General features: G+C 52.5%; 1 protein-coding gene across 2 annotated transcripts; it reads left to right on the top strand.

Moving 5' to 3' along the window:
- The first annotated feature begins 2,522 nt into the window (after positions 1-2,522).
- Positions 2,523-15,317, top strand: MLEC (malectin). Of its 2 annotated transcripts, XM_074921135.1 has the most exons (5): positions 2,523-2,744; positions 6,152-6,330; positions 7,704-7,880; positions 8,038-8,095; positions 9,287-15,317. In XM_074921135.1, exons 1-5 carry the CDS (start codon positions 2,540-2,542, stop codon positions 9,514-9,516), a joined length of 849 nt encoding a protein of 282 aa, XP_074777236.1. In that variant the 5' UTR covers positions 2,523-2,539; the 3' UTR covers positions 9,517-15,317. The 2 variants fall into 2 exon arrangements, with proteins under 2 accessions (XP_074777236.1, XP_074777237.1); XM_074921136.1 differs by lacking the exons at positions 7,704-7,880; positions 8,038-8,095.
- The last annotated feature ends 1,151 nt before the right edge of the window (positions 15,318-16,468 follow it).

The following is a 16,468-nucleotide window of genomic DNA, read 5'->3' as shown; positions in this document are numbered from 1 at the left end:
GGTGGGAGATGAGTTGGGTTAGCTCCCAGCTGCCCTTGGACACATCTGGGACCAAAGAGGTCCCTTCAGTTGAGGGACCTGTCTTGGTCATACCTAAATGTTAGCTGGTAAATCCCTTCATGTCTGAATTCCTGCTCATGGGCACATTTGATCTGGGCTGAGCAGTTTGACGCTGGGTTTGTGATGAAGCCCCAGTCACTGACTGCACGGCCCCTGTGCCCACCGAGGCAGTGAAGGTCCCACCGTGAGCCTCACACTCCCCAGCTCACCGAGAGGCACAACAGGCCATTTTGTGTGTGTGAGACCTGCAAAAGCCCTGCTGACCCAGGGGCCCATGGGGCCAGCTGCCTCAGCCCACCTGGGCCACGCAAGGGGCTCTGTGTGGTGCTTGGTGGGACCTTTGCTGCTCTGGTGGGTCTCAGCACTGGAAGTATGAGGATTCACACCCACAGATGTTGCTGTTTGTAACCTCAGCCCCGGCCGTCTCCTTGGCTTGCTGATGGTTCACAGGGACCCTTTTCCCACTTCACTTTTGCAGCTCATGGCAGTAACCTGATAACGCAGAAAGTGTTTAGGTGCTTTGAAGCTGTGCTTCTAATCCAAGTACATCACAGTTTAAACTGAGAAATTTTGAGATTAGGAAGGATCATCTGTAATAAGTGCAAATGAGCTTTAATGAGGCCTCCCTTGGCCTCACCAACTGGACAGCATTGTTCTGGCCATGGCTGCTTGCACTCCTTTGCTAACCGAGCTTGAGGGACACCCAACAGGTCACAAGCACAGCAGGGATACAGGAGATTAGTCTGGATTTGATCAGATGCTGCCAGGGCTGGGGTCTGTAATGCTGAGACAATTTGCCAGCAACCAGCGTGAGGTAGCTTAATCTGGAGAGGTGCTAAAAGTGTGTGTTTTACACTAGTTTTCTGGCTGCAGTTTCCTAAGCCACTTTGCTGTTTCAGGAACCCCTTCCTGGCAGCCGTGCTGGTGTGGGAGCTCAGCAGCACCATGTCTGCCCCGGCCCAATTATACCATGAGCCCAAGAGCTGCTGTGACAGCAGCAGGAACACGCTCTGGGGCCCACTCCAACCCGGGCAGAGCAGGTTAGGGAGCAGAAGGTGGGTGGTTGACCACCCCCCTCAACTGAGTTCACTTCTCCAAGGCTGTGTTCTGTTAAGAGGCCTCATAAGTGCATTACAAAAGCAACAAACCCATTTAATTCTCAATCTGCAGCACCAAATCTTTATTTCTAAAAGCAAATGCTTTGTGGAAGACTCAATAAAATGTCATCGGGATTTAGGAGCAGCCACCACTAATGTGGTTGGCAACTGGAGCGTGGACATGAGGCTCAGCTGGTGTCTGAAACTTTGAGGAACGCCAAGATCATACAGAAAGGCAAACACAGCGGCAAACATTATGTTATTTGCTCCCCCACCGTGTAGTGAGTGAGTTTCATCCCATCTCCATCTGTGATTTCTCACTCCAGCCCTCCCAAGTCCTCGCCAAGGTCCTCCAGAAAAAAACTCCAGGATCATACTTTCTGCTGTAAAATGCAACACAGGCAGAAAAATCACTGGCAACGTAACGGTTAGATCCCCCACCTTCCTCTTTTATTGGCTGTTTTACTTTTCAAGCAGACTATTGTGGTCCAAAGCGGTTGCACGCCACCCAGCTGTCTCGCTCCCTCCCGGGCGGGCCGGTACCTGCCTTTTCCCACAGCCTATGGCAGGGGCGAACTGGGGAACCAGCGTGTTTTCCTGAGGCAGAGAACGGCTGTCGGGAGTTGCTGTTCGGAGTGCAGCGGACACCAAACGACCGGGAGGTAACGAGGAGCCGTCCCCGGCGGCAGCGGAGCTCCCGCTCCCCCAGCTCCGCTCCAGGCCGCTTCCCCGCCCTCCGCGGCCGTGCCCGGGCCGTTCCGCAGTGCCCCTCTCCCGCGGGAGCCGGTCCCGGGACCGCTCCGGTCCGTCCTGTCGCAGCGCCGTCCGTTGCCCCGGCAACGCACCGGCCTCCCCGCTTCCCGCCGCCGTCCCACAGTGCTTTGCGTTTCGGCCGCGCTGGAGCTCCCTGATTGGAGGGGCGGAGGGGGCGGGGCCGTCCCGCAGGCGGCCGGCGCCGAGAGGAGCTCGCGGGGCCGCGTCCGCGCTCCGGAGACGCCGCTGGGAGGCCTCGTCCCTCCCCGCCGCTCCCTCCTGGGGGGCCGGTTCCACCCTCGCTCCCCTCCCCGAGCGGCCGGTGCCGGCCCCGGGCGCTCGCGGCTACCGACTCCCCGCTCCGCTCCCGCCGGGCACGCCTCCCGCCGCAGCGCGCCGCCGTCCCCTCGCCTCTCAACCAAGCCTGCTCGCCCGCTCCCGCAGCCCATTGGCCCGGCGCCTTATGAATATGCAGATAAGGGCCCGCGGCCGTCTAATGGCGGGCGGGCAGAGAATTAATATTCGCGTTGCGGCGCGCGGGTTGGCCGTCGCCCGCTCCGCCCCGGCAGCGGGGTAGGCTGCCCCCTGGCGGCGGCAGGAAGGGGCGGGCGCGGCGCCGGGAGCCCGAGATGGTGGGCGCCGGGGCGCGCGGGGCGCCGCTGCTGCCGCCCTTGCTGCTGCTGCTGCTGCTGCCGCCGCTGCTGCTGCTGCGGGGCGCGGCGGGCGGCCTCGCCGACAGCGTCGTCTGGGCCGTTAACGCGGGCGGCGATGCCCATGTGGACGTGAACGGCATCCACTTCCGCAAGGACCCGCTCGAGGGCCGCGTGGGCCGAGGTGAGGGCGGGGGGACGCCGGTGCGGCGCGGGCGGCCCGCCGGGAGGGGGGTGGGGGGGGCGGTGAGGCTGCCCCCAGGGCCCCCGCAGCTCCGCTCCGCCCGGGGCGGCGAGGCCCGCCTCTGTCGGCGGGGGTCCGGGACTCGCGTCGCCCCGGCGCCGTCCCGCTACCCCCGGCCCCGCCGCGGAGAGTCGGTGGGTCTCCCCGCAGGGCTGCGGTGGCATGGGCAGGCCCGTGGGCCGCGTCTCCTCTTCGTCAGCCGCCCGGGCCCGGCGGCGCGGAGGGGCCGGCCGGGGTCGGCGAGCGCCCGCGGGGAGCGCCGGCCCAGTCCCCGAGCAGCACTTGTCACCCGCCGGGACCGCGGCCACCGCCGGGCCTGGCTAGAGGCTGCACCCCCCCTTCTCCCCCGCTCTCCCCGCGGCGGAGCGGGCCCTGGGCCCCGGTGGCGGCGGGGTGAACCCTGCGGGCTTCGGGCTGGTTCTCCCGGCCTCGGGCTGCGGGGTTGTGTAATGCCGGAGGGAAGTCGCTCCTCGCGGGCTGGAGTGGAATTTCGGCTGGAAAGGTGACGGGAGCGGTCAGGCTGCCAAGCCGGCCGCGTGCAGCCGCCTGGCTCCTTTTTTTCCATTTTCCACTGAAAGACCCCAGTTTCCACAGCACGATCTGCCAGTTTGAAGCCCAGCCCGCAGCGCTCGCCGCAAAGTGAGAACATGCTTTGCCTGCTCTGCGCAGCTGAGCCGCTGGCGGTGCGGGGTGATGCTACGCCAGCAGCCTGGTCCCGGCAGGGAGGAGAGCGCAGGCTGCGCGCTGCGGCCCCGGCGCTGGGGCCGGGCAGGAGGAAGGTGCAGCTGCCTGCTCTGCTCCACTGCTCCTGGCAGGGTGCTCAAGAGCAGGACAGGGTCAGAAGCAGAAGTAGAGGCAGATGGGATATGAGCAGCTGCTCTAACTACTGAATCTGTAAAACCTTCTATCTACCACTAAGGATAGGATGGAGAACTAATATTGCACTTGGATTACCTTTTCCTGCTTCCCCTGAAACCACTCTGGTTGTGTGACTTCTGTGTGTTTCTGATAATTGGTGCACAAAAACTTAGTTGATTCAGAAATTTATTGAAAAGTGAACTGTGCTGAGCTGCTCCTGCTGACAGTTTCAGGTGAGTGGTGGAGTGCAGAAAAGATGAGTTTTTTGTTGACTTTTAAGTCTAACCTTCCCTGTTTCCCTGTAGGATGGTGAGGATTATCCTGTGTTATACAGCAAGGCCTGCCATTGCTTACCCTGAGTGAGTGCCATCCCGAATGGAGAGCTGTTTGTGCACAATGGGTACAGGGGAGGTCACATTTAAATATTAATACGGTTTGTTAGGAGTTTTTCACGCCCGTGGAAGCTGGTGCCCCAGTCGCACAAGGTGCCCTGATTGCTGTAGGTCAGCTTCCCTTCACAGACCTGTGGACTTGAACAATTTATTTGAGTTCTGGAGAAAAAAGGGTCTTTTTCAAGCATACTATGACATGTTCTTCCTTTGGGGAAAGCCTGTAGTGTGTCCTCTGAACAACAGGCAGTTCCAATAATCCCGCTTGAGCCAGCGGTGCCAGGCACAGCAGAGGAGACTTTGAGCTTTCAGCTGCTTTTCCCTCAATGGCTTTTTGTTGCACCATTGTTGAGTTTACTCTGGGCTCCTCTCTGTGTTGGTAGGCATGTAATGGCTATAGCAGAAGTATGTGGCTGACTGGGAGGAAACAACCTAGGCCTAGTGTTTCTGGGCTGTACTACCTCTGGGCAAATTAAAACCCTTTTTTTTCCCCCCCCCCCCCCAAGCCTCAGTTCAGACGCTGTGCCCTAAGGGACAAAATGTGCTGATGGCAATTACAGAATAGCCAGGTGCCAAGCATAGTTGAGTTGCAGCTTAATGCCTACTGCTTGTCTCTGAGCTACCTCAGCACACCCAGCGGGCTGTCAAATCAAGCTCGCTTCCACAGCTGTGTCAACAGACCTCTGATACGCAGGTGACAGGTAGTCCTCTCCAGTTACCTTCTTGGATATTAAAGGACTTTCTTCCTATGGAGGCTTTTCTCTAATAGGAGCTGACTTCTGTGGAGTCCTTGGTTTGTTATCACTGTAATATATAGCTGAAATATCTGTGTAGGAGGACAGGTTAAACTTTTCACCCTCTGTATTTCTGGTGATTAGTCTTCAGCCTTTGCGCTCAGGTTTGAGTGGTAAAGAGAAGATTGCCTGAGTGTAGCTCTGTGTGAAACGGGAGACTAAGAACTGGCATTAATTTCCTCTCGCTCGTTTGCATTGGCTCCATCTTTGGCAACGTGCACCGGGTTAGTAGTTCTTGCTTTGTCTTGGCCAATGCAGTGTCTGTTCCCATGGAAATGGGGTGGGTGGAAGTGGCAAGTGTCAGCAGAGAACTTCATCTGGATCAACTCCTGTCTGAAATGCCAGTGGGCAGGTGGTGTCCGCAGTCTTCCCTCCTGCCCTTGCTTCACTGGGGGGTTGCTTGATTCTGAGCTCTCAAGACATGCATCAGTTTGCATTTGTACAGTAATCCTGACACATTGAAATACAAGCTGGGTTAAGGTCTTTTGAGGGCTGCTCTAGAGGTGGTGAAGTAATGACTGAGAAGAGGCAAATTTTATGATTTCTGTTATTTTTCTCAGTTACTGTCCCATTTGGGAATGTTGTTTGGGCCCTTCTCAGGGGGCTGTTGGGATGCCTGCAGACAGTGCCCAGTTCAGCTGCGTGGCTGTGAGAACAGCAGCTGATGGAGCTGCTGGTGCTCTTGAAACCCTTCTGTTAATCTTTCTTGCTTCCTTCTTCCGGTATTCAAGCTGGCAGGTGTTGTGTGGCTGTGGTGAGAAGGGGTTTTGTAAGATACCTAATGCTTTTTACCCTTCTGCCATTCCCCAGATTTTCACCTGAGGAGGGATAGTCTCTCAAACCTGATGCCATCAGCTGCTAACTTAAGATCTGTTGAATGAATGAGTTGAGTCAGTCCTACCTTGACTGTTTGGGTTTTGTCCTCAGAGTTTGTAATTTGAAAATGTTGTAAAAATGTTCTAGGTGTTTTTCCTCTTTGAAGCAGGAGTCAGTGGCCAAGTCCTTTGGCCCTGTGCCCTGTTTGTGAAACAGACTCTTCTTTCTGAAATGGTGTGAGTTTACTGTGTCTTACTTAAACTGCAGCAGGTCCAGACCTGTTTTTCTACAAGACCTGGGTTCTAGGGCTTTGGCTACCTCTGCTTCTGCTCCAGTAGTGCCGCCTCCTGGTCAGAGCAAGGAGGGGAGACAGGTCTGACAAGTGCTAACCCCACTTAGGGAGGTAAGCACTTCAAGAGTATATAAAGTGTCTCTTCCAAGTGCCTTAGAAACTAACCCTTCCTCTCACTGTTTTGGGCTTGAAACCCAGCTTCTGACTACGGTATGAAGCTGCCCATCTTGCGGTCCAATGCGGAAGATCAGATTCTGTACCAGACTGAGCGTTACAATGAGGAAACCTTTGGCTATGAAGTTCCCATCAAAGAGGAGGGTGACTATGTGCTGGTGTTGAAGTTTGCAGAGGTCTATTTTGCCCAGTCTCAACAGAAGGTAAGCAACAGCTCCTTGCCTGTCATTTTGATTTGAGTTCATGGCTAAGACTGTGCATGTCCAAGCTGCTTCTGCTGCTTTGCATGCTGGAGAAAGGAATGAAATAAAGCACTAATAGTTAATTCAGTTTCTAGAGCTCTTATGGGCTCTGAAACTTTGAGCTCTCTTCCACATTTCAGATACACAGTTGGCCTGGAAAACTGCATTACAGAGTATTCAAACATGCAACTAAACATAACTGGCAGTAGAGGTTTACGATCTGTTTAGGCTGTTATGACTTTGAGAAGAAGTGTTTTTGCCTTTTCCCTGAAGACTTGTTCCTGACCTGACAGCATGCTTGTGCTGAAGGAAGTATTGCACAGATTGAATCAGGGAAGTGATCTGGGTTAAATAACTAACTTAAAACAATTTTTTACAAATGTAATAAGACTTGATACTCATTTGAACTGATCCCAAAAGCACAGTGTTAAATTCAACCCTCTTTATTGCTCTTTAGAGAAGAACAGTCCTTGTCCACTTTTGAAATTCCTTGTGTAAAGATGTGGAAGCAGAAGCACAAAGAACTCAAAGCCCTGTGATAAATTGGGAGAGAAGTGGTGTGTGTTTTAGTCTGGCTTTCTTCTGACTTCATCAGCTTCTTTAGACCCCTGCTCCTTAAGCACTGTGCTGCCTTCCTGCCAGAGAAGTATTTCAGGGAACAGAACTGGTGGGGCTGACTTACAGAATGGATGCAAAAAACGGCCTCAGATTAAACTGAAGGACTGAGGCATCTTTGGTTCCTCTTCCTTCATGTGGTTCTGCTGGGATTCCCCAGATGGTGAGCGAAGTTTGAGTCATTACAGCCCCGAGGAGGACTTTCACTCTGAATTCACAGATGTGGTTAGCAGTTTAACATTTTATCTCTTTCAAACTCTGTATCCTTCACCAGCTTGGTTCCTCTTTGCTCTGCTGCAGGTTGTTAGTTAGAAATGGTTTAACTCCCTAGGGTGTGGGGTGTCGCAGCCACCCTGGGGTGCGAGGAACAGGTCCTCAGCCAGTAGGTTGAAGGAAGGTTGTGAAAGAAAAGTATGAATAAACCAAAATAAAATTGTGCTGTCCTCTGTTCTGAACAGCAGATGCAGGGGTTATTTTAAAAGGAGGCAGCAGATTTCAGGGTATTTGAAAGCAATGTTAAAGCTTCAGTGTCTTTACCTGGCTGCTTTTGGGCTCTGAATCCTTCCCAAGGGAGTGGAGCATGCATGATGGGACAGTGCATGCTGCAGTACTTTCTGGTCCTGGGTGCATAACAAGCAGAGACCTTTCCTGTTCTGTTCACCCTTCAACCATCACGTGCCTGAATCTGTTCTGACACAGTCATCTCTTCCACTCTGAAGGTATTTGATGTTCGCTTGAATGGCCACGTGGTGGTGAAGGACTTGGACATTTTTGACAGAGTTGGACACAGCACAGCTCACGATGAGATCATTCCCATGAGTATCAAAAAGGGGAAACTAAGTGTCCAGGGAGAGGTTTCCACGTTCACGGGGAAGCTCCACATTGAGTTTGTAAAGGTAATAAGCTTTTCTGGGCAGAGCTCTGATCTTCCTTTTCCCTTTCTTCCCCAGCCATGTGATGCAGCTGTATGCTGGAAGAGGAGGTGGTGGTAGGTGGGGAGAGTATTTCTTGACTCAAAGCTGCAGCACTGACTTCTTTCTTTTCTTTCTGTAGGGCTACTATGACAATCCAAAAATCTGTGCCCTATACATCCTGCAAGGAACAGTGGAAGGTAAGCACAGTTGTTGAGCCAGAAGGCTCTTCCTGCTTGGACAGCAGCCTGTTGCTTCTCAGACCATGAGATCATAGCTCTTGCTGACCCGCCTCTGGCAAAGCTGTTTCTCTCACAGCAAGTTCCCACAGAGTGCAGTTGCAGAGTGAAATAGGTGTGTAGTGTCCTCCTGCTTCTCCAAGTGCACAAAGCTATGTCATTTTTGGAATAAGAAAAAAAGAAAACGTATGGTTTGGGACTTCCTGCATGTGGGGCAGAGGAGAAGGGAACATGTCTGGTCAGTCTTAGCTTACAGCTGCAGATAAATTCCCTCTGGCCTTGGATGTTAGCAGCAGCCCTGCAGACAAGGAATTTACAGAGATCTTTTAGCTGGTAGTTAAGTGCTTCTTACCTGGAGCTTTGTTTTGCCTTCTCAGCTTGAGGACAAGGCAGTGTTTTTTCCCAGGTATCAGTTCCTGTGGATAGCAGTGGGGAGTGTTAGTCAAGTCCTTGCTCTTTCATCACGCTCTTTGTAAGTCTGTGCTGCAGTTGGAGCTCCTCTCACTCCTGAACTGGGGAGGTTTAGGACCCATCTCTGACCAAAGCATCAATTTGCCTTACTATTGATCAGGGATTGCCAAGTGCTGCCGAAGATTTGGTGTGTAACCTTGTGGCCAGGTGGCACCTCTCTGCGTGTGGGATCTGCAGTTCAGGCTCCAGGCTCAGAGGAGTGGATCTGAGTGGGGTTGGGCCACGCTGCTCTGATAGGTCTGGGGTTGAGGGGTTGCAGTGATTTGAGGTAGGACCATTTGTGGAAAGGGTTATTCCTGTGTGCACCCCTATCTGCTGGTCCCACAGGCAGCAGGTGCTTGTTCCTGACTAGATCTCACTGAGCAGCTGTGGTATCTGTGTATGCTGTAAGCGTGCTTTTGTGCTGTAACTTCTCCTATGTGACGTGTAGATGGGGTAGATGCTGGTTTTTTTGTAGTTGGGTCTTCAGATGCTCTTGTGTCACAGAGGAAAGAATAGTGGTGTGAGCCTTGCTGCGGGAGGATGCTCTTATTCTGTGGGGTGCTCTGGCCGTGGTGTTGGTTGGTGTCGGGTGCCCTGTTGCCTGTGTTCATGCTGGATCAGGGAGAGGGGAAGGGAGTGACTCAGGTCATTTCCCAGGTTACATTCTGCCTCCTTGCAACCTTTTGTCTTTTCCAACAGATGTTCCAAAGCTGCAGCCGCACCCAGGTCTGGAGAAAAAAGAGGAAGATGATGATGAAGATGAATATGATGATGGCTCCAGTGTTAAAAAACAGGCAAATAAGAACCGGGTTCAGTCAGGCCCACGCACACCAAACCCCTATGCCTCGGACAACAGCAGCCTCATGTTTCCTATATTGGTGGCCTTTGGTGTCTTCATTCCTACCCTCTTCTGCCTCTGCCGATTGTGAGAGCAAGCCCCACAGAGCATCAGCCAAGGGGCTGGGAGGGAAGGAGTTGGACCAAACACGGTTGCTTTCAATTTCTCCATATTGTTCATAATTTAAGGGAAAAAAAAAAAATCATTTGGAATGAATAGCAGGTCCAGGTAAGAGGGAGCTTACCTTCCCCCTGCCAGCAAGCAGTGAGGCCCTCGCCTTCCCCTTCGCACCATGTGCAGCCTCTGATCCTCTCTGGAGCATCCAAGAGTAAACTGAGTCCTGGCTGTTGAAAGCTGATGCTACCAGTCCTGGGCCACGTCCGACACTGAGAGAAAGTCATGTGCTGCAAGATCTCTGCCTTTGCTGGGTGGAATATGGTTCCTTAGCAGGGAAGCAGCCCTTAAAACCAGGCCTGGGTACACGTTTTGTCTGGGAGCGTGGAAGTGTTGTGGTGCCATTGGGTGACTAACAACTGTGGAGGATGGAGCCTGGCTCAGCATCTCCCCAGATGTGTGCAACACGATGCATGGTACTCACCTGCACAAAGATACCAAGACTCCAGCTAGCTGCTCAGCCTCTGTGGAGACATTCCCCTGCTAAGACTGCAAGCTGCGCCAGGAGCAGAGGGATTTATCTGGCCTGATTTGCTGCACCAGTTGGGAGAGACTTTCCTAGTTTGGCAATTGTAATGTTAGATCCGTCGCAGAGGGATTCTGCTGTAGCCTGCAAGAGGCTGACGTTAGCGTCTGATCAGATGCACTAGTTTTCTGTATTGATTATGGCTTTTGCTTCCTTTAATATCCTTTTCTTTTCAAAGGTTCCATTTTAAGCCCAGTTCCTTGTTTTGCCCTTTCTAGTAAGTGACCTCTCATTTGGAAGAAGCTGAGAATCAGGTGATTTAGAGAGGAGGTTCTGGACTTGTTCCTTGACCTTCCTAACGGTTAGCTCCCTGCCTGGTGACTGTGAACAGGCTGTGCCATAGGACAGAGCGGAGCAACCTTGCGGGTGCTCCCTGTGGGCTCTCGTTGCCTGTCGCAGGGACCAGGCCTGCCTGCAGCACTGGGAAGTGCAGTGCAGCTGGTCAGCGGCTTCACTTCGCTCGGCCTTTCGTGTGTCAGGGCACTGTAGTCAAGGGGCAGGTGTCCAGCATTTCAGTACTGTAGAGCAAGGTGGCTTGTTGCCCTCCAGAGATCTGGAAGTGAGCAGAACACTGGAGACAAGGTCACCCGCTTCCCCCGGGGATATTTCTGCAAGAGGCGTCTGTTTCCACATGCAGAGCCTGTGTCTGCCTGACAGAAGCTGAGTGGAGCAGAAGCCCTCGCTGTGCCTGCTGATCAGAGCTGCAGGCTCCAGGGAGCTGCCTTCCTGTGGTCTTGGCCCCTGACACATGGAGCACTTCGGGCTGGCAGGAGACGTTCTGTGTGCTGGAGCAGGATCTGTCCCAGGCAGGGTTGGGTCCTTGTGGGTCAGCTTCGATGTTGGTGAGCTCTGGGCTCACAGACACTTTACCTCCTGCTATCTCTGTTCTCAGAAGTGCTCTCTCTTTACCCTGAGCAGTGGCACTGAGTACTCCTCAGTGAGTGGCACTGCTGCTCCTCCCTCCCGGGCCTGAGTTTTCCTAGTGGTTGTTCTGGAGTTTGATCCCCTGCACTGGCTCAGCCTTTCTTTGAGCTGAGGAGGGTCAGCAGAATTCCCTAGTTTCCAGAAAGGAAACCAGAGGAGCAGCCTTTCTGGTCTGCTGGGCCCAAGCAGCTGAATCCTTTGCTTCCTCCTAACCCTCAAGCTGTGATGTGAGCTGCCAGCTCACTTGCTCCAGAACTGGAGCTGGGGGAGGTGTCAAAGTTCTGCTCTCTGCAGCAGTGGCACTGAACCTTGCCTTTCTGATTGCATACATCTGCTATAGGCCTGACCCTAGTTCTGTGTCTGAGCTGAAAAGCAAGTAGTAGGACTTCAGTTACCTTCTCTCCGGTTGCACAAGTGGTAACAGCCAGTTTGGGAGAAGCAAGAGGGTCCCTGCCACATTGAAGAAGACAGGATTTAGAGAGAGCAGATCTTAAGAACAAACTTTAGGATGAGAAGGCGGTAAGCTTGAAGTTGTCTGCTTCATCTTCTAGCTGCTGTTAAAATCCTAGTACTTAGAAAACTCTTATAAAATATGAGCTCTGTTTTGTTTGGTGACAGTGCCTGCAGAGATTCTCCTGTGTTTTGGGGATTGCTGTAACTGGAGCAAGGAGACATTTAGATCTTTATCAGTTTTGAGAAGCATGAACTGCGCTGATTTGTTAAGCAAAGAACCTGGGCTTGAAAGCAGCAAGCTTCTCTGTAAGGAGCTGTTCTCCAGGCCTTTTAGGTTGCATTTTATTTGAGCATCCTTGAAGCAAGGAATCACTCAGCTTCTTGTGGCTCACCCAGTAATCTCTGCACCTTGCCTAGTATGAGAAAAGGGACGTGCATTTAGGTGGGCAAAAGTCAGACACAAGTCTTCTAGGATAGTTTATCCCTGCCTCTCCTGGCAGCCAGGGCACCCATTTGGTGCCATCAGCCGCCCTAAAGCAAAGCTGTGCAGAGGGTGATCTGTTGTGTTCCAGTTGCTCAGTTCAAATTAATTTTTCTTACTTGAATAAGAGAGAAATAGTACATCCTTCATGACTTCAATTTAGTTGTTTTGGCCCTCGTTTTATGCATCTTTGACTACAAAGCTGGCATCTGGATGGTTGGGGAGTTCCTGATCCTGTTATGGTGCTATGAGCAGTTTTCCTTGTTTGTTGGTCCATCCCCTCCTGACAGGTTTGCCTTGGAAGGAGCCTTCAAACAAAGCGTGTAGGAACATGGGAGGATGGTGGGGGATAACCAGTCAGCACCTCACTGGGAATGGTATACTCAGGCTGGCTCCCCTTGCTGTCTGGCTAGCATCTGCAAGCCAGCCAGATGGGTATAATGAGGTACCTGGTCCTGACCAGGGAAGGAGAAAGTTTGGGTTGACTGTAGCTTTCCAGCATGGGTGTTTGAGGGAATATCCAAGACGTTGTTTAACTGAGACCGGTTAGAGGCAGGCCTGTTTGTGCTTTGTTGCCTCCTGCCAGCAGCAGGCAGATGAAGCACAGTCCCTGTGCAGCAGTGTGGGGAGCTGGGTCAGAACAGACCCTGGCTTGATTTGTGGAGCAGTTGTGTAGATGGAGGCAGATAAGGCAATTTTAATAAAGCTTTCACTTAATAAAGGGGAAGGTGACACCTTCGGTCATGTTTTGGGCCTGGATCCAGCCGCAGGTAGTGGTTCCAAAGCCTATTTTAATTACCCCCTCATCAGCCCCTCTCGTACCTTTAAGCCAGGACATTTTCCCCTTCTGTGTGTGTGACTAAAACAACAGCTCTGACCCTTTTGAGTATCCCAGGTGGCAGTAAGCAGAAAGCCAAATTAATTCCCTTCACTTTTTGGTGCCTTTGTCTCAGACTTTGAATAAAAGTCTATTTGAAGAAGCTTCTTTTTTTTTTTTTAAAGGAGCTTCTGAGTTGTTTTTTCTTTTTCTCCAAGGGATAGGCATTCCCTGCCCTCGTGATCAGCTGGGGACTGTCTCACTGTCCCTGGATGCCAGCTCCAGAGGTCGCAGCTGAAGCAGAGAACTGTGAGCAAGTATCTTTGGTTCCAGCCCTTGAGGTCAATGGAAAAAAAAACCAAACTAGTAGGGGATGGAAGAACTGGAAGAGCTCCTTCAGGTCTGGTCTTCCCCCCAGAAATCTCCTGAAGGCAGGATGGAGAACTTCCAGACAGTCTGGTGCCTGCGTGTCTGTGCAGTTCGGAGCTGAGTGAGTCACGGCTGGGTCCTGGTCGTCGTATGGTGCTCACAGCTTCTGGGTGCAGTGTGGCTTGAGGGGTCCTGCCCCCCAAACTCACTTGCTGAAGGCTTGCCCTGCACTGTTTGGGTCTGAACAGGGAGCAGAGACCTGTGCTTTATCCCTTGGCCTTTCTTTAAGTTGAAATGGGATTGCAACAGCCAGGGAAATGTCTTGATATGGGAAGTGTGGTATGAACAGGCCTGTCTTTGACAGAAAACAGCAGGAGGAGAGAGAGGACCAGCAGAGCAGCTTCAGCCCTTGATGTGAGACAGGTTCTGAGCAGCTGCAAAGTACCAAGTGTTTCAGGCTCTGTTTGATGCTTGAACGTGGGAGAGATCAGTCTGCTTCTTGCACTTACTTGGTGGGGAGGGAAATATCCTTTCTGAGAATCCAAGGGAAATGGGAGCTGGGCCAGCACTGAGCTAATTTACCTACTGACGCTTCTGCATCTCCACGACAAATGCCAAAGTCTAATACAATTCAAGGATGCTTTTTTTAATGTCAGCCTGGTTCCACCAGTCTGTCTTCACTGGCTAGTCCCAAATAGGCTCCAACAAGTATTCTCAACAGCACAAACACACCACCAGGCTGGAGCTGTGAAGGCTCAGAAACATGATTACACGAATAGGCCTCCTGTGCTGCACCCCTGCTTCGCGCCCTACCCAGCGGGGCTGGGGCGCGTGTTTCACCTTGGATCCAAACGGATTTGTCCCAGGAGTATAGTAGCAACTGCACTGAAATGGTGCTGGGCTGGACGGAAGAGGTGAAAGCAGGTCCATGTCTTCCGGGGCTCTGGCTTGCTCAGAGTTTATTGCTGTATATTAAATACTATTTTTGGAGATTGGGGGGAAGATATGGGAGGGGGAGGGATGTGGTGGCACTGTCCCCAGTCTGATCAGTGGGATGCTACTGCAGGCTATTGATAGGGTTTTTTTTCCCAAAAAGTGCTTTATTTAAAAAAAGAAAAAAATAATCAACAAAACAGAAGTGCTTTCCTCCCTCCTAGAAACAGTACTGGCTGATTAGAAAATGTGAATCTTTTGCAGACACCAGAATTCTCTGCTAAAGAGTTTGTGTGATGACATTTTCAAGGCAAGGGGTGAAGTACAGCTTGAATCCATTTAACTGGGGAGAGTGTGAATGGAGGAAACGCAGGGTCTCTGCCCTGGGGTTGTTCCCAGTCACCCGTAGTGGGGATGTGTTTGCCTGGGCTACCAGGCTGTTCTGTCACTCCTCAGCTAGGGCACTGGAGTGGAGCAGCGTCTGGAAACTTGCTGGCAAGTGGGGGCTTGAATATTTTGTGGTTTCTACAAGGGCTTCATGTATTCGGGGCTTTCCCACTCGAGAAGCAGCCAGGTTGGTAAAGCAGCCCCAGAGACTGTGAGAGCAGAGGCAGGGCTTGTGCTCTGTGCCAGGAGGCAGTAGCCAGGCCTGCGAGATGCTGGGCAGGTGGCGTTGATGTTTGGGTCCTGTTGTCGTAGCAGGTTGTAGCGTTGGCAGGTCAGCCCACTGCTCCATAGTGCCCGGCTGTGTAAGCTGGGACGCAAGGAAGTGACCCGTGCCCTTGGCATTAACGACATGTCACAAACTACTTGAAGCTGCAGGTCTAGGTTGTCTGTAAAGGCTAAAGCAGTGTGGGGAGAGATCTCCATCTGTACTTGTCACCAGTACAATGGGCTTTTAAGGAGGATTTTTTAATTTTTCTGTCCATTGCTTTGTGTTATAACAACTTGCAGTGACATTTTTTTTTTAGTTGATTTTGCAGCAAGCTTGAGCCCTGGGTGAAAAGCACAGATGTCTATTTCTGATTGCATTGGCTTTGCAGGGACTAGTTTGGGGGAAAAGATGGGTGTGGGGGTGGGTTATTTTATTTTTGGTACATGGTAGCGGTTTTATTTTTTAATTTCCCCAGGATGTTCGGTTGAGGGAATGTTCTGAAATCTACTGTCTGGCAGTTTTAACCAGCAGTGTGTTAAAGGAAAATAAACAAAATTATATTGTCACTTGGATGAGGTGGTCCCTCTTTTCTAGTGGTGGGGGCAGAGGAGCCCCCGGTGCTTTATGGCTCACGGTGTGGGAGGCCGAGACTGACTGCACTGCGGAGGGGACTGCGGGCTGCCGCCGAGATGCAGTTTAACATCCCACCACTGCTGCAGCCCAGAGCCTCTCCCTGCCGCTGCCTGCCTTGGGTGTAGCTCCAGTATTCTCTTGCCAGTTGTTCTAGGCGATTAAGTGCAAGTTGAACAGTACAACATCCTCTTAAAAGTGCTGATGTGGACCTTGTTGCTTCCTGCTCAGATCAGGAACACCAGAGATGTAATCTACCTTTTGGGGTTTTACAAGCTGCCCCGATTTCAGCTTGAAACTGCATCAGAGGTGGTCAGAAGGCTGCAGCTGGATCAGAGAGAGAAAGTGACACCTTCCTTCTCTGTGTGCCTGCTCTCGGGGGACAAGGGACCCTGGCCCATGCAGAGCAGCTGCTCTTCCAGTCAGCCTGGGTCTTTGGTCTGTCCTTCCTGGGGCACAGGATGGAGGGACCAAACCCGATGCAGTGAGGAGGATTTGAGAGCACTGGCATGGGCAGGCTTGTTTGAAATAGCATTCAGCTGGCAGTAGCAGACACGTGCTGCTTACAAGCAGCAGTGAACGTCACTAACCACTGTTCTAAATCTGTTTCCAGTCATCTTGAACATGTTGAATGTTGGCTGGAGTCTGAAACGAGGACGCAGATGTTTCTTCTTGCCCCAGTTCCCTCAAGGGATGGAGGTGATTCTTAGCAGCTCTTCAGTGGCTCCGGCAGGCTGGTGGGCAGCCCCTCTTTTGGGAAGAAATGCATCCCTTTCCTCAGTGAGATGCTCCTGTGGGATGCACTGTCCCTGCCCGGATCTGGGTCCCAGCTCCCCGGGGACAGCAGATGGGGTGTCCCCAGGCCAGGGCAGCAGTGGGGTGTGCCCTCCATGGCACCCCCCTGCTGAAGAGTGCTTGCCACTCTCCCCAGAAAGGACCAGGGCCCTCCGGGGGACACCCGCTCGCTGTAATCAGACCGTGATTCAATTACCGGGAGACGCGGGTGCTCCCGCCGCGCGGCGAGGGGGTGACTCCCGCCTTTCTGCGTGGCGCCTCACAGTGCCGGGAGCAGCGGGGAGGG

Source organism: Athene noctua, chromosome 17 (genome assembly GCF_965140245.1).
Source record: "Athene noctua chromosome 17, bAthNoc1.hap1.1, whole genome shotgun sequence".
Lineage (NCBI taxonomy): Eukaryota > Metazoa > Chordata > Aves > Strigiformes > Strigidae > Athene > Athene noctua.
Note: the sequence above shows the minus strand (reverse complement) of the source record. Positions and strands in the feature narration are given on the sequence as shown.

Excerpts from the sequence above, each read along its gene's own strand:
- MLEC (XM_074921135.1), top strand. The coding sequence starts at position 2,540 with ATGGTGGGCGCCGGGGCGCGCGGGGCGCCGCTGCTGCCGCCCTTGCTG. Across the intron at positions 2,745-6,151 it reads CGAGGGCCGCGTGGGCCGAG|CTTCTGACTACGGTATGAAG; the intron begins GTGAGGGCGGGG and ends CTTGAAACCCAG. Across the intron at positions 7,881-8,037 it reads TCCACATTGAGTTTGTAAAG|GGCTACTATGACAATCCAAA; the intron begins GTAATAAGCTTT and ends TTCTTTCTGTAG.